At 42.4% G+C, this 23,588-nt stretch overlaps 1 protein-coding gene across 6 annotated transcripts in view; it reads left to right on the top strand.

Moving 5' to 3' along the window:
- MFSD6 (major facilitator superfamily domain containing 6) overlaps nt 1-23,588 on the top strand; it is a 42,362-nt gene that overhangs the window by 14,227 nt on the left and 4,547 nt on the right. For 4 of the 6 annotated variants that reach the window (XM_040562228.1, XM_040562231.1, XM_040562227.1 and 1 more), the window contains 4 exons: nt 10,894-12,492; nt 17,733-17,830; nt 22,144-22,305; nt 22,885-22,983. In XM_040562228.1, coding sequence (XP_040418162.1) covers nt 10,946-12,492; nt 17,733-17,830; nt 22,144-22,305; nt 22,885-22,983 — 1,906 coding nt within the window. In that variant the 5' untranslated portion in view covers nt 10,894-10,945. Of the gene's footprint in view, nt 1-4,002; nt 4,156-8,621; nt 8,685-10,893; nt 12,493-17,732; nt 17,831-22,143; nt 22,306-22,884; nt 22,984-23,588 lie in introns of those variants that run through there. The other 2 variants (XM_040562229.1, XM_040562226.1) reach the window with 2 other exon arrangements.

Below are 23,588 nucleotides of genomic sequence, written 5' to 3'. Positions count from 1 at the left end.
GTCAGCTGAGCCTCCCCCTGTGCAGACAGGCCAGTGCAGACCCAGTCGCAGGGTTTCAGTGGCTAAATGGCACAAACCCCCTCTGGTTTCTGCTGGGAACACAGCAAAGTCACTGGGGATTTGCTCACTCCTTAGTCTGTAGCAGTGGAGCTTATGACAGCATCAAGGTTGTAATATTCTTCACATATATTCAATGGTGTTAATGTTAGCAACACGTAAACAATGTGCTCTGCAGACAGCAAAACTACTGAAGCTTGATTTCCTATGCATTTGTGTGTTATGATTTTATCCAGGTCTGCCTCTCTATTCCCTAAACCGTCCCCCTAGTTCTTCATGGGTGATCTTAGCTCCTGCTCAGGCAAGAACAATTCACGGGCCAAAGAGGAGCCCACTGAGGAGTTTGAGCTGTGGGCTTTCCTCCCAGTGTGTGCACTCTCTCGCCTTTCTTTCCTTCGCTAGCTGCCGGTGTTCACACAGCCTTGAAGGAATACAATATTTGTGAGACTGCTGCCACCCAACAAATTTGATACCTGTCAGTGTGTTCAGAGGTTCACGGGGTGAGGATGGGGTGACTGCTGTACAGGCAGGTACTATGCAAGCACAGATTTGATTCTGAGGGGGGAAGAAGGCCTAGCTGGTATGAAAAAGCACACATGTACACACCATAGTTTCTGTAGCTAGTGTTTGCTTTTGTGCATTGCTTTGCCTTCTCATTGCTAATGAATGCAATACACCTAAAAGTGTTAGATGAAAATCCTGAGGATGGGGATCCTCTGCTGCCCTGCCAAGGCTGCCAGACCGCTGTGAAGGTAGCTCCTCATCTTAGCAGTGAACGTGTTTGTGCTCAGTTGCCATCAGCAATGCTTGTAGCTGTGCACGATCTGCTGATTCACTCTGTGATTCTCTCGCAGTTCCCCTGTCAGAGTTTCTCTTTGCTGATGATATATAATGGTAATAGAGTTGCTTGTGGTCTTTGAAAGAGGAGGGAAAAAGCCATTTTGTTCCTCATAATGACTTAGCTTCTGCCCAGATTTACCTGGGGATACACACAAACTGGGGTGTGATGAAGAGCTTCCTGAAAGAGGAAACAAATGCTGTAGTCGCCCTAATGCACTCCTTCTCCTACCAGAGGATTGACTGAAGTCATTTTGTTCATGTTTTGCACAAAATATTCAAGGCCTGATTGAAATGAAGGCTCTTCTGATGTCTCCAGTGTGCTCTGGAGCAAGTCCTAGCAGCACAGATCTCACCTTCTACTTATCTTTCTGATCTGACTGATGTAAATGATCTTTTCTTTTTCTCTTTTGGCTCAGAGTTAAAAGCTGCTGAAGGACAGCAGAATATTTTGTGTCAACCAGAAATTCCTGATTTCAAAGTACAGCCCTAGTTTATGAAAGAAACCGAGTAAGAAGCTTTACTATAAATTAAAATTTCAGCTCCTATAAACCATTTCCTTGAGATGGGGCTCAGGTACTTTACCTTTGCTATTATTGGAAAATATCAGATGCATATATTGTACAAACAATGTCGGATGTTTTTCCATGAAAATTTCGTGTGTGTTTATGCTGTATTTGCTTTATTTTTCCTCTAACCCAAGGAACAAATCAGCTGCTTCATAGTCAGCTGACAGTGACTCCTTTTCAAGGAAAATCTACTAATGTTAGCAATGTGCACTTCCAGCTAGTATTTGTAGGTAATTTTGTGTATTCCATTTTTAAAAACAATAATTTTATTTTTTCAGTTTAATTGGAATTTTCTTTTATAATGTTAAAGGTGTGTTTTTTTTTGTGGCAAATATTCTCAAGACAGAACAAATAAATTGAAATCTTTATAATGTAGCATAAGCATTTAACCAGAAACCCACTCAGAAATCCACAGTAATTCTTTCCAATTCATTGAGAAGTTTAACCCAGATGTGCATTCATAATACGGAGTTTCTTAAATGGCATGCATTTGTACGATGTATGTACTTTATAAAGTATTCAGAAGATTCTCATATCCAGTGGTAAGGTACATCTTTACTGGTATCACAGAAAAAGTTTGCTGTTTTGTAGTCTTTTGTTCCTTATATTCTGTATATCACATTTCAGCGTGACTCAGAGCTTGATCTGAGGTCTATGGGAAAAAAAAATTTCAATTAATTTTAACAGACTTTACATGTGACTCAGCTTTTTATTGTCTTTGCCACAATGTTTTATACTAGCAAGTGTTTTAATAGAAAACTTCATGATTTATGTAACTTAAAATGCCAGTTCCTCTCTCTGAACTCTGCTTTGGCTAGAAAAACATAGACTTTTGTGATAAAAATACATTAGGTACAGTTTTTGTGCAGTGCAGCAGTTTCTCCATTTCTGTTAATCCTCATTTTCATAGCTGAAAGAACAAAGCAAGAAATCTCTGAGCAAGTATAATAATTTCTAACAGGCTGTAATCTGGGCCTTTACACAGAGCTGCACTGAAAGAAATAGCCATGCAGAGTGCTATTGTGCTCAGTTCTGCTCATGCTGGAGTAGCTTGTCAGACTGGAGCAAAATTGATCAATGCTAAATCTTTTTGCAGTCTTTACGATCCTTACCAAATGAAGGCAGTGGACCCCAGTTTCAGCTCTGTGGTGATCAAACTCAGTCAAATTAGGCATATAAACTCAATAAGATACCTTTTGTGTATGTGTGTGTGTTTGTGTGTGTATATACGTGAGTGTATGTTGGTCATATTCTATACTCCAGCCCTCAGTTCTAACTTCTTGTTTCCATGCCAGGTTATGCAACAGCCTGTGAAGAAACAGGCTGTTACACATTTTTTTTCTGAATTCCTCCACTGAGACAACAAATTATTATTGTATTTTACTTTTAGGAAATATTCCTGGCACCTTGGAAACTGAGTGTAAGGAGGGCATATGGTCAGGGTGTAGCTCCTCCAAGGAACAGTATTACAGGCAGTACAGCTGAAGATGGTTGCGGCGGTAGTGTGTAAGGGGGTTGGTTCCCTGTGTTTGCAATCCTGAGTTACCCAAGAGCAGGGAAAGCCGGCCTTTATGGCTCCACTAAATGTGGTCGGCCACTGCAGGGATCAGCTTTCCCTCTTCAGTTCACAAACAGCGACTGGAAATGATTCAAAAGATGTATTCTCCCTAAAAGCATTTGTAACAACTTGCCAGAAACTCTCCATCGAAATGAAATAATGTTGTTTGGAGCTGACACTTGACTCGTTACAGTAGTATTTTGCAATTGCAAAAAGCCCCACTGCAATTGCCCGTCTGTATTCTGCAGGATGGCAGGAGGCCTGTGCTCCGGGTTCCCTGGCTGTGGCTTCTTTCTGTGGACAGTCAGCTGTGGGGCAGCTTGTCAGAGGCAGCATTTGGAGAATCACAGACTCATTAAGGTTGGAAAAGACCTTCAAGGTCATCTGGTCCCACCAAAATCACCCACTAAACCATGTCCCTAAGCACCATGTCTGGCCTTCCCTTGAACTCCCCCAGGGACGGTGACTCCACCACCTCCCTGGGCAACCCATCCCAATGCCTGGCTGCTCTTTCTGAGAAGAAATGGCTCCTCATTTCCAACCTGAACCTCCCCTGGCGCAACTTGAGGCCATTCCCTCTAGTCCTATCACTAGTTACCTGCAAGAAGAGGCCGACCCCAGCTCCCCACCCCTTCCTTTCAGGTAGCTGTAGAGAGCAATGAGGTCTCCCCTGAGCCTCCTCTCCACCTCCCACACGGGAGCTGAGCTTCCATCTTTCCGTGTCCCTCAGGTGAGGCCTTTGAGCCGGGGGACCCACATCTCCAGGCGCCACCCATGGGTGCGCGACGGTGGGGCTGGGGCAGCTCTCGCAGTCGGTGTTTTCCTTCCTCGGGCACCCTTCAGCGGGACCCATCTGTAGCAGTGCCAGCAGGCCCGGCCCGTTCCCCGTCGGGGCGGAGCCGGAGCGGAGCCGGAGCCGTGCGGCGGGGCCCGGCTCCTCCCTCCCGCAGCGCCCCTGCGCGGCGGCGGCGGCGGCGGCGGCCTGGGCTCGGCGGGGCCCGGCCGGGGGGGGCGGGCCAGGGTGCGCGGAGCCGCCGCCCGCAGCAGCGGCAGCAGCAGCAGCAGCAGCGGCAGCAGGAGGGGCAGCGATGGTGCCGGCCCCGCTCCCCCCAGCAGCCGCCGCCACCGGGCGAGGTGAGTCAGCGCCGGGCTGCGCCGCCGCGGGGGTGCCGGGCCGAGGCCCGGTGCCGTGTCCCGGTGCCCCGGCCCCGCGGCTGGCTGCTGTCCGTGGGGGGTGGCAGGGGAGGGGGCGCCGGTCGTGGAAAACGCTGGGTCGAGGAGCCCTGAACTCGGAGCCGGGCGGACAAGAGCGTAATGCTGGAGTATTGGGGTAAAAGCTCACGCGAAATATAACCTTACTGAGGTATACAGGGTCTAGCCCAACTGTGCTTGTGCTACCCGGGGAAAATGGTTGTAAAGCGCGAGTTTTCTGGCTTGGGGTTTGTCGCTCTGGATGTAAATAAATAGTGGACAAAGGAACTTTTACTTTACTGTGTGTGTTCTCGGATGACCCACAGGGGCTTAAGAGAAAACGATCCTCTTCTTAAGGATGGTGTTTGTGATGGCAGGCATGAACACAGTCAAGGTGTGGAGCAGGTTTTAGGGGGGAAAAAATTCAAGCAGGTGGAGTGAGACCGGGAGCCAGAGGCGATGACGCGAGGAGCTCACGTGAGGAAGCTGCGGCTGGTCACTGATGTGGCTGGTGCTAGCGCAACCTAAATTTCATCTTCCTCAACCTTTGCCTACAGCACCGCAGGCCTGGCCTGCGGGGCAGTGAGTACTGTCCTCCCTGGGGCTGGTGCTCTGGGAGCACCTCGGGATGGGCTCTGGGCGCCCGCCTAGACCATCGGAGGTGTGCTTGGTGCTTACTGTCATTGGCTAGGTGCAGAACTCGTTGCTGCAGGCTAAAACATCGGGGCCTGGTACTGGCTATAAAAGAAACTGCTTAAAAAGTAGTATGCTCCAGTTAGTTACTGGTGTTACTCTAGTTACTGCTATTGATAATATGGGTAGCCACTGTTGTTGCTCTTTTATTACCCTTTAATATGGCATGGAGTATCTTCTGCTCTATATGTCTTAATCTGCACGTATTAAATAGAAAACACGACTAGGAAGGCAGGAGTCCCAAGATGCGAGTTTAATGGTTTTCCTGCAGCAGATGAGGATCTGATAGTGTTCTTATCTTCCCTAATGTCACCACTAGCATTGTTGTAGCAACTTAGCAACTTCAGACCTATTATCAAGTGCATTAAACCTATTAAAAACCCCATCTTGGCATACTTCAGACATACTTTAGTCTCAATCTAATTGACTAAACGTGTCAAAGAATGTGGGGTTTTACGCGCATATTCAGTAAAGAAGAAAAACTTACTTAGACCAAAATTTGAAGTATATGCGTGCTAAACAAAGCAAAATAAAGCAATTTAAAGGATTAAATGTTACAGAACAAGGTGGTTTCAATTCTTAGAAACACTAATTGTGATGGTTAACGTTAAAATACTGATATCTCGCTTCAGACATGCAACATATATGTTTTCCAGCACTGAGTTAATTCGTTCAATGAGACTTATTCCTGGCTTTATGATTGAGAGCAAGGTGGCCAAGCTGGGCTGGGGGCAGCGCCTCCGAGGGCTCCCCGGAGGCTGGTGTGCCCCGGGGAGCTTTGGGGCACAATGTACGAGGAGATGAAGGACGTGAGAGAAAAGCCATGCGCACTTATGCAAACAGCGCGCTTTGTGCTTCTTCTTGGCAAGGGCACAGGCGACAGCACCAGGCTACTCCTCCAGGGTAAAACTTGCTTGGAAATGGAAAACACAGCCTATTATGCATGCTCCTTACAGACAGGCCTTGTAGGCCTGCTGGATGCAGGGCTTAGTGCTGTAAGATGCTGCACAGGTACAGCTCCGATTCTAAATTGTTGTAGTTGGGACCAGTGAGGGGTGCGGGGCTGAGGAGGAGATGCAGTGTGATGGATGGGTGCACACACTGTGGCAGCCCCTCCAGCCTGGGCACACAGAGGTGAGCTTGCTTTAGAAGACAGGTAGCTTTTAAGTTGACTTCTAGCACAGCCCTGTTGTAAATCAAACAGTAATTGGTAACCTGAGTAAACCTTCAGCGTTTGTTTAAAATAAGAAACTTGTAATCTTTTTATCAGATTTGTTTAAAAATGTTCAAATGAAAACTTGATGTGGAATTTCACAAGTTTACTACAAACTCAGCTTTCTAGTCAGGGAAAGTCTGAAAGTGAAGTAAGATGTGATCCCTTGTTTTCTGGCGTTGCTCTATCGCCACAGTGCATCAGTGATCCAGTCTGCTCCATCACAGCTATGTGTTGCTTGAGAGATTAATTAATGATTCCTCTTTTGGAATTCTGCTCTTGGAGTATGTTTCCAGAGACTATGTAAACGTAAATCTACACAGTCGTCTTTCCAGGTGCTTAACGGATTAAAGCTACTCTTGATCAGTTGGATTATGTTCTGATGAACTGTGGGGTGGTCTTTTTGCTTGGTTTTTTTTTGTTGTTTTTTTTTTTTAATTCAATATGCATCCAAACCCCAAGTTTGATGCTGTTAGATATTTTTCTACGTGAGTCTTAACTATGCTTTAATTCTCAAAGCCTAACAGATGGGATATTTATGCTGAAGTAAATATTTAAAAAGAGCTGTACTCTTCCACCCCAAATCTAACTTTCTGTTGGCCTGCAAGTGAAGTTTTAATGCCTTGTTTTTAATCCTATAAAGCTCTAAGTGCCATGGGATTTTCCCTGAGAGGTTTAGGGAGTTGGTACCCGAGTCAGATACCTGTTGGTTAGCACTGTTTGGCTCAGTATAAAGTTATTTTCTTTTTTTTTTTTTTCCCCGCAAGTTTTTGGGAAGATTGGCTCCTCTTGTAATATCAGGTTGTCTTGAATAGATTCACTTTTTATCCTTCCTGGTCTTGAAATCCTGTTAATTGGGAGAGCCAATGCAAACATGATCAATTCAAGAAACAAAAATGGTAAGAAAGCCAAGAAGATACTTAACTAAGCGCAGAGAGTATTTTGTCGTCTTCTGCCTACCTGCCAAAGAGGCTCCTTGCAATCGTTAAAATGACCATCGTATCATCAGCACTGAGTTCGTCGGGACAAATGCTTTTTGTCTCTGTTCCTCAGGTAGTCAGTTGCTCGGAGGTCTGCAGACAAGTTGCCGTAGCTTGTGGTAGCAGGTGACTGGATGAAAGACACCTCACATGTTTTGGGGGTTGAAATAGGATTTAGACTTGGTGGAGAGGTAGATGCAAACCAGGAGGGCACCTTCCTGTGTCAGGAGAAAGAGACCCAAGTACTCACCTAAACAATCCTATTTGTGCAGAGCTTGAAGGAAGAATAGTCTTGTGGTTAACATGTACATCCTTTATCTGAAAAGAAACACACACACTTGTACAAGAGCGGGCTCAGAGCGCGCGTGATCTCGCAGGGAAACCCAAGGTCTGAGGCAGCCGGGCCGGCCGCAAGCTTCCTGCATGGCTTCAAATGGGGCTACAACATGGGGCGGTTCTCTTGTTCATGTTTTGAAGTCTTTTTTGCAGTTGTTGTAACATCAGGGGGGATGGGATGATGAACATGCAAAGACTCTGTGCACTACTCCACATGGTGGTCTGGGAACACAAACCTGTGGGAAGACAACAGCTTGTGCCTCCCTCAGGTGGAAGCTGCTAGACCTCATCCCTTCCCATCGGTGGCACTTTCTCAGGTTCTGGCGGATGTTTCACCCCATTTGCCTCCTACAGCTCTACTGGGTGTTCACACCACTTGCCTGAGTTTAGGGAAGAAGGTTTCAAAACCATTCTCCCAGTTTTCCAGAGTCTTTGCTGGGTGCACATGCAGTCGGCCTGGCTGGCCCAGTGGCATTCAGCACGCCTGGGCCCGAGCTCCATGCTCCATCGTGCCTTGAACGAGTTAAAGTTTATGTTCCTGCCTAAATCATTCTGTTTATCTTCCCAGCCTGTCTTCCTTGCTCCTGCTCTCTGTTGTTTTAAACTTGCTGGTAGTGCTGTCTTCTGTCCTCCTACTGTCTCGTGGATCAGAAAAGGGTATTGCAAAGAGAAGATGCAGTATTTGAAGGCTGGTTAAAATAGCTGGTAGTTATTTGTCTATTCCTACTTAAAAGTACATTGTTTTGCCATCTGGTTGATTTTGCTGCTCATTCAGTCCCTGACTGGCTTGTTTTTTGTGTTTTTTTTTGGTCAGGAGAAGGAACGCCACATAGATTAATAAGTTTTCTGTAGATTTTCAGTGACAATACCACTTTGTTGGCTTTCTCATCTCCAGTTGCTTATTTTTAGAATTTAAAAAATCGCTAAATAAAATCACTTTCAAAAAACTGTCTTCCAAACAAACTAGTGATCAAAACATTAAAGAATGCCATATGGCTCCTACCAGTCTTGGTGCTGTTATATTTCTGAAGAGTATATTCTGTGTTATTAATAATATTCAATGAAACACTCTCAGGGTAGGAAAATATTTACTGAAATTATTATGAAATATACTTTTCCTAGCGTTCTTACTCAAGATGTTCTAGTCAGAGTACTAGAAGTGTTGGATTAATCCTTGCTCATGACAGGTTAGAAGAAGGCTGGTGCTGTGGCAAATAGAAGTCCCAGGGAGGGGAAGAAGGGGACACAAGGTGAGCAGTGGCACCATTTTTAATACAGCTACTATTCATGCAACTTCAAAAACTGATGTCCCATTCCAACACAGAAGGGAAGCTGAATTAAAAACAGATGAAATACAAATTGCTTTAAAAGTTTCTGCTATAATTTGTATGAAATCAGATGGTTCTGAGCTCATACGTTAGGATATGGAGTATGGCTGTTGTGTTTAGATTAGGATAATTGCAATGCGTGCTTGCAAAGAGCTGTCTTGATATCCGAGTGGTTAAAATGTGAGTTTGATCTTGTTGTGTCGTGGGGGTGAGGAAATTTATTGTGCAGAATTAAATGCTGTAAAGGTCTGGTACAGCTAGTAAGCAAGTTCCTGTAAGCAGGTGAGAGTGTGCTGGTTTTGTCAGGACATAGGAACAGCACCCGATCCTCTGCTTCATCCCCTTGATCTGCACCTCTTCTGGAGTCTTGGTTGTCCAAGCAAGGCAAGACTTAGAGAAAATAAGTGTGGATGATGACAGATCTAATTTATTCCGTAGAAGGACTTGTTTTGTGGATATTGAAGCCAAAATTGAGCAAGCATATGAACAGAAAGCCCGCAATCCTTCCAACCGTCAGGTGGAAGTAGCTGGCTGCACCGAGAATTACAGGAACTAACGAAATAGCTGCTGGCTTTTGGTGGTTTTTGATGGTAGCAGGTAAGAGCAAGAAAATGCATTTTCACATTTGACTGTTCAAACAACTTAATTAAGACTTTATCCAATCTTTTGACACTTGAAATATTTTTTTTTTAATCCAATTGTCTCTGAAGTCTTTTTAGAGCAACTGGAAGAAAAAAAGCAGTCTGTGTACGTGCTGGCATTGTTTTGATTAACTTCTGACCTTGAATACATGAATGGTCACAGCTCCAAGATTTTTATGCAACCTTGCCAGCCTAAGTAAAACCAGAGATCCTTGTAGGTAGTATCCCATAGAAATGTAATTTAAAAGTGAAAAACAGAAACCTCAGGAGAGTTTGGGATATTAATGGTGGTATTTTTAGAGCTGTGTAACGCTGAACTAAGGTTTAGATTATTTTAATGGGCTGTTGCTTTTACGACTATCCATGGCTTATTCCGTCGCCTGTTATGTGTACCTTGGATCAGCACAAATCAATTCATTTAATATACCTATGAATGTTTAAATCTCTCTTCTGCTACTAGCCTTGCATCGATTTGCAAATATGTTGTCGGTATTTAAGTACATTCTGAGCTATCATTAAATAATTAAAGAAGCTGGATATATCAGTGAATGACTGATTTTCAGTAGATGATACTGTGCTTTCAGTAGAGTTCTCAAAGGCTGCAGTTTCATTGGAGCTCTTCTAGTGGAAACAAAGTGCAGAGTTGCAAAAAATATTTCAGATTCCATGAGAAATATATTCCCTATCTAAACTTCAGCACTCCCAGAGAAGTTTCAGGTGAATAAAATGCTCTTTTCACATACTGGTCCTTGAAAAGATTCTGTATATGAACACTGAACCAAAACAGAAGAGGGAGGACAAAACCAAAATATATTAAATGTTCAACATTTCATAACGCATATGAGCTAATCTTCCTAGGTTAACTTTATATCAATAGTAGTTGCCTAATACAGTGATTCTGAGAGGTAGCCTGTTGGCGTAACTTTGTTTTATTCCTTAAGAGGAAAGCTTCCGTTAGCTAACCCAGCTTATTAGAGCGGCCTGTTGTTTTTAAATGTGAAAACTATTCTGTTCAACCAGTGTTTAAGTAGTGGTGAGTTTATTTTTAAGTGTTGCTTGTCAGTTCTGCAATTTATTTTTTTCTTCTGCAAAGGATAAACGTAGTCGGCTGCAGTACAATTTATGCTCCAGTCGACCTTGCTTCAATTTCAGAGTTTTATTTGAACCAGTCATTGTAGGGTCTGTACTTAGTTTCTGTCCCTGTGTTTTTTGCCCCAGGTCTTTGATGCCTTTAAGGTTGTTATCCAAATTTTGAGGGTCCCTTATCTTAACCTTGTATTAGGATTAATTCTCACCATCCTAATTCCCACCTCTATTCCCATTCAGCCTGAAAACTTGAGCCTCCCACAAATTACTGCTGTGGCAACAACTGCATCTGTTGCTTAAGAATACCACTTATAGAAAAGAAGCTCTGTTTGTCCTTGATGACTAGCATAGCAGACCTGTTCCTGTGTGGTACCTTAACCATGTGATGTTTTATTTGTTCGCAGGGTAGCCCTAGTTCCTGAGAGTGCACCAAATATTGGATGCTTGTGGTAAGCCATGGCAGCTGATGATAAGGTTGCCATTTTAACCGACGATGAAGAAGAACAGAAAAGAAAGTATGTGCTTGCTGATCCTTTCAACGGCATTTCCAAGGATCAAGACTTGCAGCCCCAGAATGAATCCCCTTCGACAGAGACAACCACTGTCCCAGACGAAGAGCTGGACTGGTTAGAAAAGCACTGCGTCAAAATAAACAATGATCTTCTGATCTCGAAGGTCTTTTATTTTTTCTTCTATTCTGCATATGGCTCTCTCTACCCCTTGCTGCCTGTGTATTACAAGCAGCTGGGTATGTCACCCAGTCAGAGTGGACTTCTGGTGGGCATCAGGTACTTTATTGAGTTTTGCAGTGCTCCCTTCTGGGGAGTGGTAGCAGATCGCTTCAAGAAAGGGAAGATCGTCCTTCTCTTCTCGCTTTTATGCTGGGTTTTATTTAACCTGGGGATTGGATTTGTTAGACCAGCCACCTTAAGATGTGTACCAAAGGGCCTTCCCCCAGCACATCCTACCAATGCAAGCAGCCTTTTAACAACCATTTCGCAAAACGCCTCAGCGTCATCTCTGCTAACGACCATGAGTACTGCATCCCCCAAAGTTCGTGGGAAGAGAGACCTGCTGACTTCCAGTCCTGTCACTCTGGGAGCAACAGGGACTGCTACTTCTGAAATAACATTCCTGTTACCTACACAGAGCAATGACATGGAGTTTGCCTTGGAAAACAGTACCCATCCTATTTTGAAAAACACAACTGCTAGTCCAGTCTCACCAGGGAACATGACTCCAAGTACCACTCCAGCTGCCATCACTGCAAAGCCGATGCCTTCTGACCAAGCCATGCTCGTTTATGATCAACAAGAAGTAGAAGCCATCTTCCTACTCATTCTGCTGGTTGTCATAATAGGAGAATTTTTCAGTGCTTCCTCTGTTACAATTGTGGACACTGTAACTCTGCAATACCTCGGCAAGCACAGGGACCGGTATGGACTGCAGCGTATGTGGGGGTCTCTGGGCTGGGGGCTGGCCATGCTCTCCGTGGGAATCGGCATCGACTATACCCATACAGAAGTTGTCATTGAAGGTCAAGGATGTAAAGCTCCTGAATACAAGAACTACAGGATAGTTTTCATCGTTTTTGGTGTTCTGATGACAATGGCGTTAATTGTGGCCACCCAGTTTCGATTTCATTATATGCACTTCAAGCAAGATGAAAACAAGAGGAAGGAGGTGGAAATATCACAGGTGGACAGGAACACCTCCAATGAATCCTCCGACAACACTCCTACAACCAGTATGAGCCAGTCGCAGTCGTTCAGTTTTTGGGACCTCATAAAACTGCTTTGTAGCATCCAGTATGGCTCAGTGCTCTTCGTGGCATGGTTCATGGGCTTTGGATATGGCTTTGTGTTCACCTTCCTCTACTGGCACTTGGAAGACCTGAATGGCACCACTACTCTCTTTGGAGTTTGCTCTGTGCTCAGTCATGTGTCTGAGCTGACTGCCTACTTCTTCAGCCACAAGCTGATTGAATTGGTTGGTCATATCAGGTAAGGAGATCTTAGCACTCATTAAAGAGCTATCCAAAAAAAAAAAAAATTGAATTATGGGCCTGGCCTCGTGATACAAACTGAAATTTGAGTGAAATCTTTTATTTTGAAGTTCCAAGTCCTGCTCAGCTGTGAAGGTGCCTAATGGAGTTTTTTATTATTATTTTAAGAGCTGAAAATGTTCTGCAATGTTTCGTTAGCATTTCAGTTAGTACACACGGTATGTGTGGCACCATAACCCTTTGCAGACATTTCCAGAAGACGTCCTAGTTCAGCGATTCAGAGCTCTGTTAGAGATCTTGACAAATCGCCTCCTACTCAAAGATCGTCTGTTTTGAAATACAATTTCCATTAATTTTACTGTGTTTTTTTTCCTGTGAGTAGCAGCATTCTGGAAACCTCTTGCTTAGCCCACCTCTCCTTGCAGGGCAGTCTTTGCCTCCACAGTAGCCTGCAAGGGTGTCACTTGCACGCTGAGAGGGAAGAAGGCTGAGATGAAGCAGCGAGGTGAGCACCTCCTGTGCACATGCCCCCATCATCAGGCTCGGGGTGTTGGCAGAATGAGGTTGCAGCTTGGTAGTGTTGTTTACAAGTTCAGTTCCTTGCTCTCTTCTTGTAGTTGCAACTGTGTGTGTTAGCTACTGAAATTAGAGCTTCTCACATGCTTTTTGCCTTGTTTAAGTGAAAATGATTACTTCCAGCATATTTGTGAATGTTGTTTTCCTCTAAATTGAAAAATAACTTAATTTCTGCATGTTATAAGTTCCTTCAGTCTTTAAAATAAAGATTAGGGAAGAAAGGTAGGGGTGGATCTCAGCTAATGAAGTTGTAATGTTTTTGGTGGTGGTGGTTTTTGTTTTGTTTTGTATTTACTCAGCTACTCAGTGCAAGTAAGCACAGAGCTCTCAGTGGTATGTCTTTTCCAAAAGGCCCATTTATAATCACATAGTCATCAAGATGTCTTTTATTAAGCTGTCTAATTGTGCTGTTTTTGTGCATTCTGTTCTGTGTTTTTGCTGTTTGGTTTTTTGTTTTGCTCTTACTGGGATGATTTTTTTTTTGATTCGTTTGACTTCTACTAAAAATGTTTGAGATACTTAGCACAGTAATTTGAGAGTTTATGTAAGAGATTTCTTTTTCCTTCCTTTAAACTGAGGAGTCTCTCTTTACTTTGAGTCAGTCATTTAATGTCTGAATTTAACAATTAGTTTGAGGAAAATGTGACACTTTGCATGCAAAGACTGGAGGAAGGATATGATGATGGAGGAGTGGTGAGAACAGATCACAATCTTGATAGCTAAAGATAGCTTGGGTATGCTCTTTCCATTTATATTGTTATAGGGCAAAATTCAGGCTTAGACTTCAACTAGAGAAAGAAGAAAACCCAAAAGAATGATAGGCTTGTGAATAAGATGGCATAAAAGGTATGGGGGGGATAACAGAGACATTAGCTTGTAAAAAAGAAAGATGATGTACAGGATTAACTCTTCTTTTTTCTTTTGCACTGGTAAGCCTATCAAACCAAGACTGGTAAGTTGTTAAAATACTAGTTTGTGTTTGCAATGGAACAACATTCCTTGTAACTACACCTGGGAAGTGCAGATTACTCATATTTTAATGTTATCTAACGCTTACTCATATTTAGTCATCGCAGTTTGAGAAGTCTCAAGTGTTCCTTGTAACTCCTAAGTTCTCCTTGTATTTTTTGAACCTCACTATATAAAGCTTTTATATATATATATATATTTATATATAAGAAGGTGTTGATAGGAGTTTGTAATTCATGTTCTTTTGATAGTTCTGTATATGTCTGTTGCCTTATAGTGCAGGTATTCTTTCTCCCATTAATAAGAAAAATATCCTCTAACTAGATACCCTTCTTGGAACCCTCTTAGCCAGAAGCTCTTGGGATATGTTTTTTCTGCCTCCCTGTTGCCACCTCTCACAGCTCAAAATTCCTTGTTTAGCATTTTGGCATACAAAGAGTTAGCCGTTTGTGGGAATTCAGGTGTAAGTTCTTGTCTGAGATGAGAAAGATAAAGTCACACTTAATCCACAGCTAGCTGTGAATTATTTCGGAGTATTTTGGTTATAGGGGAGGTGGCTTGACTTCTCTTTTTGGTGAGATGACTAAACTGATAAGGTTGTCTCACCTTCCATTGACTTATGTCAGTAAATTAAAAAAAAAACGTGGATACATATGCACTCTTTCTCTTGGGTGGTTAGGCTGCTGGCTGTAGGCAAACTTCCTGCAGTATTTCCTTGAATAATATTATTCCTGTCCTAATTCTTTGAAGACAGGTATGAGTAGCAGAGTTGCTTATGCACTTTCACAGCAGCGGGAAAAAATACTGTCGGTTGTCCTTTGTCGAACTACAAGAAAATGGACTTTACACTCATGTCACATATGAGCTCGGTTTTCATTTTCTAGTTTTACAAAGCTTTCAGTTTCAACCACTGTATGCCTGAGCACATAAGCTCCTCCCCACATCTTGAAACCTGTTCTGTGTTCACAGGCTGCTTGAACTAATACCAAAATCCTTGTCCAGGTGTTCTAAGCGTGACCATGTGAATGTGTGCTGATTATAATGCCTTATTTCTGTCTTTGCTAGCTTTCCTGTGCGTATCGCAGGAATATGTGACACGTGCTGCTGGTGTTTCTGATGGTGCATGGAAGCAGGTGACTGGAGGAGCCCGGAGCAATGACAGCAAGCAGTTTGGCTGGAGGGCTGTGTTGTACTGTGGGTTTGGGAGGGGAGTGCTAAGGGGCTTTTGTTTTGCCTCTAGCCACCTTCTGAGAATGAGAGAGGAGATTTTCATTTAGATATAAACTAAAAAGTTATAAGAAATGTCATCAGCAGCTGTGTGAAAGCCACAATTCTTTGAGAGGGTGTTATGATGGAAAGGCATACAGAACTGCCTGTCAGATATTTAGGCACCATTGCTGAGTGACACCCTGTGTAGAAGCACTCCGAGCTGCCACTGAGTTTAGGAAAAGGATGTTAATCTCTGAAAGTAACATCCTACTCAAGGTTAAGCTTGAGTGTGTTTGTCTGACCATAATTCCAGCGTGCAAGTCTTGATGGGAAGCAGAGCCTGGTAGTCGTGGCTGTAAACAGCTTAGTCTTGACATAAATATAGATCCAGTGCTTTAAGTGTTTAACCTGTAAATTGAATACGGTGTCTCTGTGGATACTGCAAATAGGTTTCGTAAGAACCGTCTGTTTACATTATCCATTTAGGTCTCATAAAAAGTCTAAGTGGTTATTGCAAACAATTTTTGAAACGATTCTGTAAATACACAAAAGTTCTGATGTGACGTGCCCTTCCCAAAGCATAATGACAGAAATCTTCACACAAGTAACTGTAATTTACCTAAAACCCCATCCATATTCTAATAAACTAAAAGGCAGAAGCTAACTAAATTGCCCTTATTAAGTCAGGGTTCGGGTGTAACTCTGTGGAGGAAGGCAGGTAGCTGAGCATGCTGGTGGCGATGGTGCCAGCATGGCGCCGGCGGCTTCCTCACACCTGCGGCCTGGTCATCACAGGGAATGACTGAGACAGGAAAGAAGCTCTTGCTGGATGGGCAGAGTTGTTGATAGACAAAATTGAAATTAAACTGAGGGGAAACAGCCCTGAACAAAGGGCTGGGGGCATCTGCGGTGCTGATAGGGAAGTACAGGTACGTGAGGTGGATGGTTCCTTTATGTCCCCAAGAGTCTGCAATACCCTGGGTCTTACATAGTGACGTAGGAGCCCACAAACCTCTTCGGTTTGCTTACCTTTTGTAGTGTGTGTCCTATCACAGTTCACAGGTGTGATTATACCTCAGAATTACATTAAGCTGTGGCTGTAAAAGACACCAAGTTATTTGTTTGGCACAGATGTTACTAGTTAAAGGGAGAGGTGAAACTTGTGGTGCGTGGTGCACAGACGAGTTTGAGTAATTTTTTGGGGGGAAAAAACCCTGCAAACTCACCCAGCTTACTGAAAGTAGTCTGTATTGTTGTCTGTAAATCCATATTGTTGCGAAAGGCCTGCCTTTATAATTTTTAATCTTTTTTGATATCGCTGACACGCTGAAAATTACGGTATGGGTATTTTAGCTGTCAACATGTATATTTAGAGATCTCAAATGTTGACAAGATGCTGCAGTTCTATGATTGCATCGCACTCCCGATTTGTCAGTGGCTATGTACCAGTGAATTAAACCTTGCTGTGCTTTTGTGGAATAGCTAACCAAAGATCAGCACAAAGAGTAACACATTCTTTCTCAGTATCAGTGCTTGCACATTAATTACCGGTTGCATTTAAATCAGTCGTGCCAAATCAGGAGTCAACCAAGAAGCATGTTTAGGGATTAAGTAATCCTTATTTCTGAAGAACCTTTAAAGGTTGCAACAGCATCTTTTCTCAAGCTAAATCATGTTTCGAATTAAGTCAGTCATTCCTAAAATCCCTCTCAAAGTGAGAGAAAGATAGCTGGATGAATATGCAACCTGAAGGTAAACAAAGCTAAATCTGAAAACTGGAAATTAAAAGTCATCGGGTTAAACGTGTAATGGGAAATCCACTGTGAAAAATAGCCTCTGTGCTTCATTGTTTAAAAGCTGTAATAAGAGCTTTTTTCCCTCATTCTGAGATGCAGCATCTGCTGCTTTTCAACAGGATGGTTAAGTTTTATCCTGAGGCATGTTGTTACAAACCATATTGCTTCTGTGGGATGTGTTTTTAGAGTAGTTCTGAGCAGTTTGAAGATACTGGGACTATAAACTTAGATTAATTGGGGTGAAATTAATTCCTCTAATCCAAACCTGCACCAGGTTTACTATTAAAATGGAATAATCTCTGAATGATTAGAAAAGAAGATTGTTTGGAAGGGATGTTGAATGTGCTTAGAAATGCTCTGTGAAATACAGTTCTGTGCAGAGTATGGCTTGAAGCTACCAGAGTTGATTAAAAGCTTTGCATCTCTGCTGACCCTTTTGATTTTTTTTCCGCTAGGATTTTGAAGAGAGTCTTAACTTTAGCCTCCCTCTGAATGTGTTTGGAGTGGGCAAGAGGGGCGTTTGTGTTCAGGTGTAGACTCAAAGGAGGTATTTTCTGTTGAGCAAATGCTTCGGACAAGCAAACTCTGTACGCGTGTAATTGATTTCTGAAGCAGTAAGGTGTGTCGTAACATACAAAAAAAGGCAAGTGCAAACTATTATGACTACTTTTTTCCTTAATTCTTCTAGAGTGCTGTATATTGGTCTTGCCTGCAATACAGCTCGCTACATTTACATCTCATATCTGGAAAACGCCTGGACCGTCCTCCCAATGGAAGTACTTCAAGGTAAGACAGTGCATTAATGGCCTTCCAGTATAAGATCATGTGCTAATATTACTTTGTTTTCAGCTGTGATTAAGTAGAAATCTGGTATTTCCTTTCCTTTTTCTTTTGACTACAAATATCCCAGAAGACCCAAGTTTATAAAACTTTACTGTTTATCTTGGAAAATATTTGACGTCAAAAGGGTGGGTTTGCATTTGTGCACAGTTTGCTGTTGATTCAAGCAGAACTGTGCGAGGCAACACACCCTTTAGCTAAACAAAGAGACAGAGCGTGAGCTGGGTACACACCTACCACAGATCCTGTTTGGTGGATAAATATGAACTTCATTACATGCAAAAGGTCACCATACTTGAAAGGATGCCGTGGAAAAAAAATGAAAAAGAAAAAAGAATGTGGTCTGGGTCATTCTGTCTCTGGTAAAATATTCTGCACTTGTTTTTCAGGGTATCATTTGATCAATGCCTTAGACTATTGAATTTTCTTTTTTTTAATGGCTAGAGAGGAATTTATTTCAGTAGCTTTGTCTGTGCTAATAGAGCTTCTTTAAGATAATTGCCCTTTAACTTAATTAGAACCAGAGAGGTCTGGTCTTTGAAAAGTAAGTTGAACCCTGTTTCCAAGTCATGTCAAAGAAGTTTGTAAGACCTTCATTGCAATATTAATGTATAAATTGCTCTAACTTGCATTTTTTTTCCTGCCTTTGTGATGGGTGCCACTGCTCAAAACCAGGAAGAATGTAAACTATTTTACTTCTTGTTCCTTCAGTATCTGAAGAATACTGAATTATTTGGGTTTGCAGGCTTGCAAGAGAATAGCTAATTTAAATGCAGAGAATATTTTCCCTGCCTTTAAAAATAACTTAACCATGAAAGTGCCATTGGTGAACACTGTGTAGATCCCTGCATATACACAGAAATAAATGTTTGTGTCCTGACTCCTTCCCTGCCTGCCAACAAAAACAATTTATTGTATTAATCTGCCATAAAAGTGAGCTTCTGAATTTTCATACAAAAATCCTCCAAATCACAAGTACTGAATTGATACATCACCTTTTATACCAAGTGTTAAAATGTGGTAATGTGACAAAGAATCTCTAGCCGCTGTTGAATTATGTACACTTGGGTTAATCTTGCTTTTTGGAGAAAAATGAATTTTGCAGCTACTTAGAGCCAGAAAATGAGAAAGTTAAAAATAGCGCACACAGACACAAAAACAACAAAACTAAACATGGTGTTGGTGTCCATGAAGTGTGTAGGCACTGTGTGTGTACCTAATTACTGCACTACACGACTACATCTGTTGCCTTCCAGTAATCTCATTCAGTCTTGGTCAATTGTAGAACAAATTAATCTTTTTAAAGTACCATTGGCTTTTTTTCCCCCACCCATTATTATTCTCTTCCCCTCCCCGCTCTGACTGCTTTTGCTGTGTTCCCAATTCAGTATTTCTTCTGCAGTAATTACTAAAACCTATGTCTTGAGACTCTTCTATGTTTCCTACGCATCCATGGAATGTGTCAGGAGGGGTAAGAAGTGGCACCATAATGAAGTTTGGTGAGGTGGGAGCTCTTATTTTCATTATGGGAGTTTGCTGACAGAGGGAGGTAAGAGTGGTAGCTGCTTTTTGTTATGTAAGGGCTAGAAGTCTTTGGAAACAAGAAAAAATTACATTGTACAGCGCAGGTGGGCACCACGTGGGCCACGTAACTGCATCAAGCTGATAAGTCTTTTAAATCCTGTGTGAAGCCCTAGTTGTAATCAAGCACAGCTCTGCTTCCAGGAAGCTGTCAGAGTCTGTGTAAACTCCAGTGCTGTCAGCTGAAGGGCCTTTAAGGTCAACGACAGTTTCAGCTGACTCTTGTAAAGAATTTATTTTTCTTCTTAATATGCTTCTGAAATACAAGGAGAATTATCCCCATGTGCTGTGCTGAAGGGCATGGAGAGATTGCTGGAAGACGACTCTGTAGACTGCATCTATTGATCGCAGTAGGAGCTATGCAACGTTTTGGTTACTGTCAGTGTAACTGGGTGGTGAGGGCTTCTGAGGTTTCCTGTACTCTCAGAGGAGTAAGTGAGGAGATAAAAGCTCACTTCTTAATTCATGATTTCAGATCTGTAGGATTTATTTGCACATGCAGTGTATGTAGATACAGGCTTAGGCTGAATCTTTAACTGGTAATTTTTAAGGCATTCTGGCAGGTAAATACTTACTGCATATACAGGTCATCTGTCAGGCTGAATTTGCAAGCAATCTCATTAATTTTGCAATTAACAGATTAAGTTTTAATGTACTAGTTAGCTGCAAATTATTATTCACATAGTTCCGAAGCAATGGTTCAAATTCTCTGGTGACAGCTATGCTTAGCTAACCAAGCTGCATAACAGGAATTTTCTAACGTACAAAACTATATGAATAAGCTGAAAATTAGCGATTTTCACATGGCAGTTGTCCAACAAACTCGAAAGCAAGTGCTGTTCTGAGAACTGACTTCTGCTGATGCTTCAGCCAACACAGATATGTCTAGAGAGCAGAGGTTGGATCCTTAACTGCACGATTAGGATAGATCTCTTGAAATAAATTTGGCTCCCAAAATTTTGAGCTCTGGTTTCATATGGGAAAGTAGCACTAAGTTTGCTAAACATCGTTATTCTGAGCATAACATAGGGTTGTTACATTTATTGTTGCTGTAATCCAGATGGTCAAATGGTGGTTAGTCGTTTCAGCAAGTCATCTCAAAATACGTTTATTGTTAACAGCTCCTTTTTAAAAGAACTGTGATTAACAGTAATCCAGACCAGACTTTACACAAGTTGTTGTAAAAACTGTTCCAAATCCACTGATGCATAAATAATTATCATAAAAAAAAACTCACATTAGTAATATGCACATAAAAAAAAAATGCCTGTAGCTTTTGAGGCCAGTAAGATAAGCTGGTTTGAAGGGGTGGATTTATTTTCAGGCGAACTGGGAGCTCCGTGTTCTATCTGGATATCCTAGCAGAGGTGAAAACATAAAGAACAGGTTGGCTACAGTCAGCCTTTTGTTTCCAAACAAGTACGGCAGTATTGTGTCTCATGGTTCAAATAATGTCTGATGTGTTTGTGATTTGCCTGGCTTTAAAACTTGATGGACTCTTTAACAGCTGATAAAACTGAATGTTTTACGTGAGTTGCAAAATGTTTGTTTGTAAAACAAAAGCACATTAGCTACATTAGATTAGCTTTGCACTGTTATTGGGACGTTTCTTCATTGCTATTTTCAATACTTATGTGAGTTTACATTAAGGAAAAATGTGTTGATACTCAGTGAGTTTTAAATTCAGACCTTTTTCCATGGAAAAACTGAGGTTTAAAGCCTTAAGCTGTAAATGATAAGGTAAAATACACTCATCCTAATGTAAGCCTTTCGTTTTTCAACAAGATGATGTGCCTATTACCAAAGCCAGCTCCACAATGTATAGAAGTGGTCTTTTTGTGCTCTAAGTAGTTAACTTATTACAAACCCAAACACCGAGAAATGTTTGTTTCTATTTGGAATTAAACTGTACAGCCTCCTGGACATGTAACATACCTGAACAATGTCAATTTCGGATGCTGCTGTTATCATTTTACATCCAAGCAAAATCCAAGTTATTCTTTGAGTATGTTACAAAATAATGCATTGTCCTGCTCTGAAGAGCCTTCAGCCTAAATGCAAAAGGGATTACTGAGTGTCCAAATGTTCCTAAATAAGTCAAGTGCAGAGGACAGAAACATGTTGACTGAATCATCAGTTGTGCCAACACATTATTTTTTTTTAAACAAGGCAGTAGAGCTTAGGCATTGGTAAGCTGTGATTACTATTTTTAGTACCACTCAAATAAGAATAAATATTCCCACTCAGTCTGAGGGTGGCAAAATAGTTCAGGCGTACTTAACGTGTGACGAGCTACAAGGCTGTTTTGCTTTTCCAACTTCTTCTCAGCCCAGCTTTTTCCTGTCCCTTCCTCCCCGCTCCCCAGAAAGCCACCGAGCAGGTGCCCAGAGAGGAGGGCTCCACCTGCAGCCTGCTCCTGCATGCTGAGGATCGTTCCTCTCTCTGCTGAGCTGTTCTTGGGTGGAAAAAAATGTTTATGACCCTGAATCTGCAAGAAAGAGGCTTCCGAAATCCGTATGGGGAAGCTGGGTCTGACTTGAATATGTGGCCATGAGACATGGGTTGATTTATACTCCACGGGCATTGGGGGTAATGGGGTTTTCTTGTCTCCCTTATGGCACGCTCCAGCCAGTGGGCGCGCTGTGGGCCCTGTCCTCATCACCGTGTTCCCTCTGCAGGTGTCACGCATGCGGCCATATGGGCAGCCTGTATTTCGTACCTGAGCGCAGCAGTGCCCCCAGAGCTGCGGACCTCGGCCCAGGGAATCCTGCAAGGCCTCCACCTGGGCCTGGGCAGAGGATGCGGGGCTATGGTTGGAGGGGTATTGGTCAATTATTTCGGTAAGCAAAAACTGCGCCGAGCAATTCTGGTTCGGTTATTGAAGTTCTGGTTTTGCTGGCCTAGCAGCTTAAAACTTATTTATGTGTAAGGTATTGTTATGGTGAAGGGATTAATACACGGTGTAAGTCACTGAGTCGGCCAAGTGCTCAGGCTGGCAGGGACCTCAGGAGGCCTGCAGCCCAGGACCCTGCTGACAAAGCAGGAGCAGCGCTGAATTCACACCAGGTTGATTTACAACTTTGTCCTCTAAACATTTCAGATGGATTAAAATTGTTATACCTAGATACTTTTAGTATTGCGTGAGCAAATCTACAACTTAATCCTTAAATTAGAGGAAGGAATCCTTTGTGAGAGACTAGGCTGATATTTTTCAGCCTCTCAGTGTACAAGTGAAACCTAACTACACCGTTTATAACAAGTCCTTCATGTAGCCTGTTGGGGGAAGAAAATGTAGTATGACAAGCTGGCAAGAGTCTGCATGGGGCAGTAGGTACCCTACGAGTGTATAATGCTGACTCATCTTGTGTTACTTTACTAGGTAAGTAGATTCTCAGTTGAAAAAAAAAATCCCATTCCAGGTCCTGCTGCCACATTCAGAGGAATAGGAATGGCTTGTTTAGTGATTCTTCTTCTCTTTGCGCTGATCCAGTGGCTGCTAGTTCCTGATGAAGAAGAAGGTAATTAAATATTCATGTTACTAAAGACACTACAAAATTAGAGAAAAACGTATCTCCAGAAGTCATTTCTTGCTGCTTTAATTTTGTTCGGTGCCTTTATTGAGATTTTGACTGAACAGTTTGTTTTTGAATGAGAAATCTTTTCCTGAGCAGTGATGAAAATTGAGGTGTTGTGCTGCTTCTGCTAAGGAGTGCAGCACTGTGTTCTTGATTATCAATAAGAGGAAAGCATAACATGTTTTACTACCTGTATGTCCTCTTAGTTCTGGGGATCTCTTAGATTAATCTTAACAGATGTAATGAGTTATTCCACTTATATCAGTCCCTTAAGGCTGCCTTCTGGATGACTGAATAGTCTCATGCTACAATTCCAAGTCACCTCTGCCAGAGATTATAGAGACAGAGGACAGAAGCTTTTAGGGCTGCCTCAGTTCTGTTCTGGCATCAGAGAACCCACAGATAGAACTCAAAATGCCTTTATTAATATAAAGGCTAACGAGAAACAAAAAACTTGGTGCAAAGTTAAGGATTTAGCATAAATGTAATTCTTATAAAGACAGTAAAACAGTGGCAGAATTCTGAAGTCATGAATTTTTGATCTGCTT

Source organism: Cygnus olor, chromosome 6 (genome assembly GCF_009769625.2).
Source record: "Cygnus olor isolate bCygOlo1 chromosome 6, bCygOlo1.pri.v2, whole genome shotgun sequence".
Taxonomy (NCBI): domain Eukaryota; kingdom Metazoa; phylum Chordata; class Aves; order Anseriformes; family Anatidae; genus Cygnus; species Cygnus olor.
The sequence above is the reverse complement of the archived record's forward strand: the minus strand, read 5'-3'. Positions and strand labels throughout refer to the sequence as shown.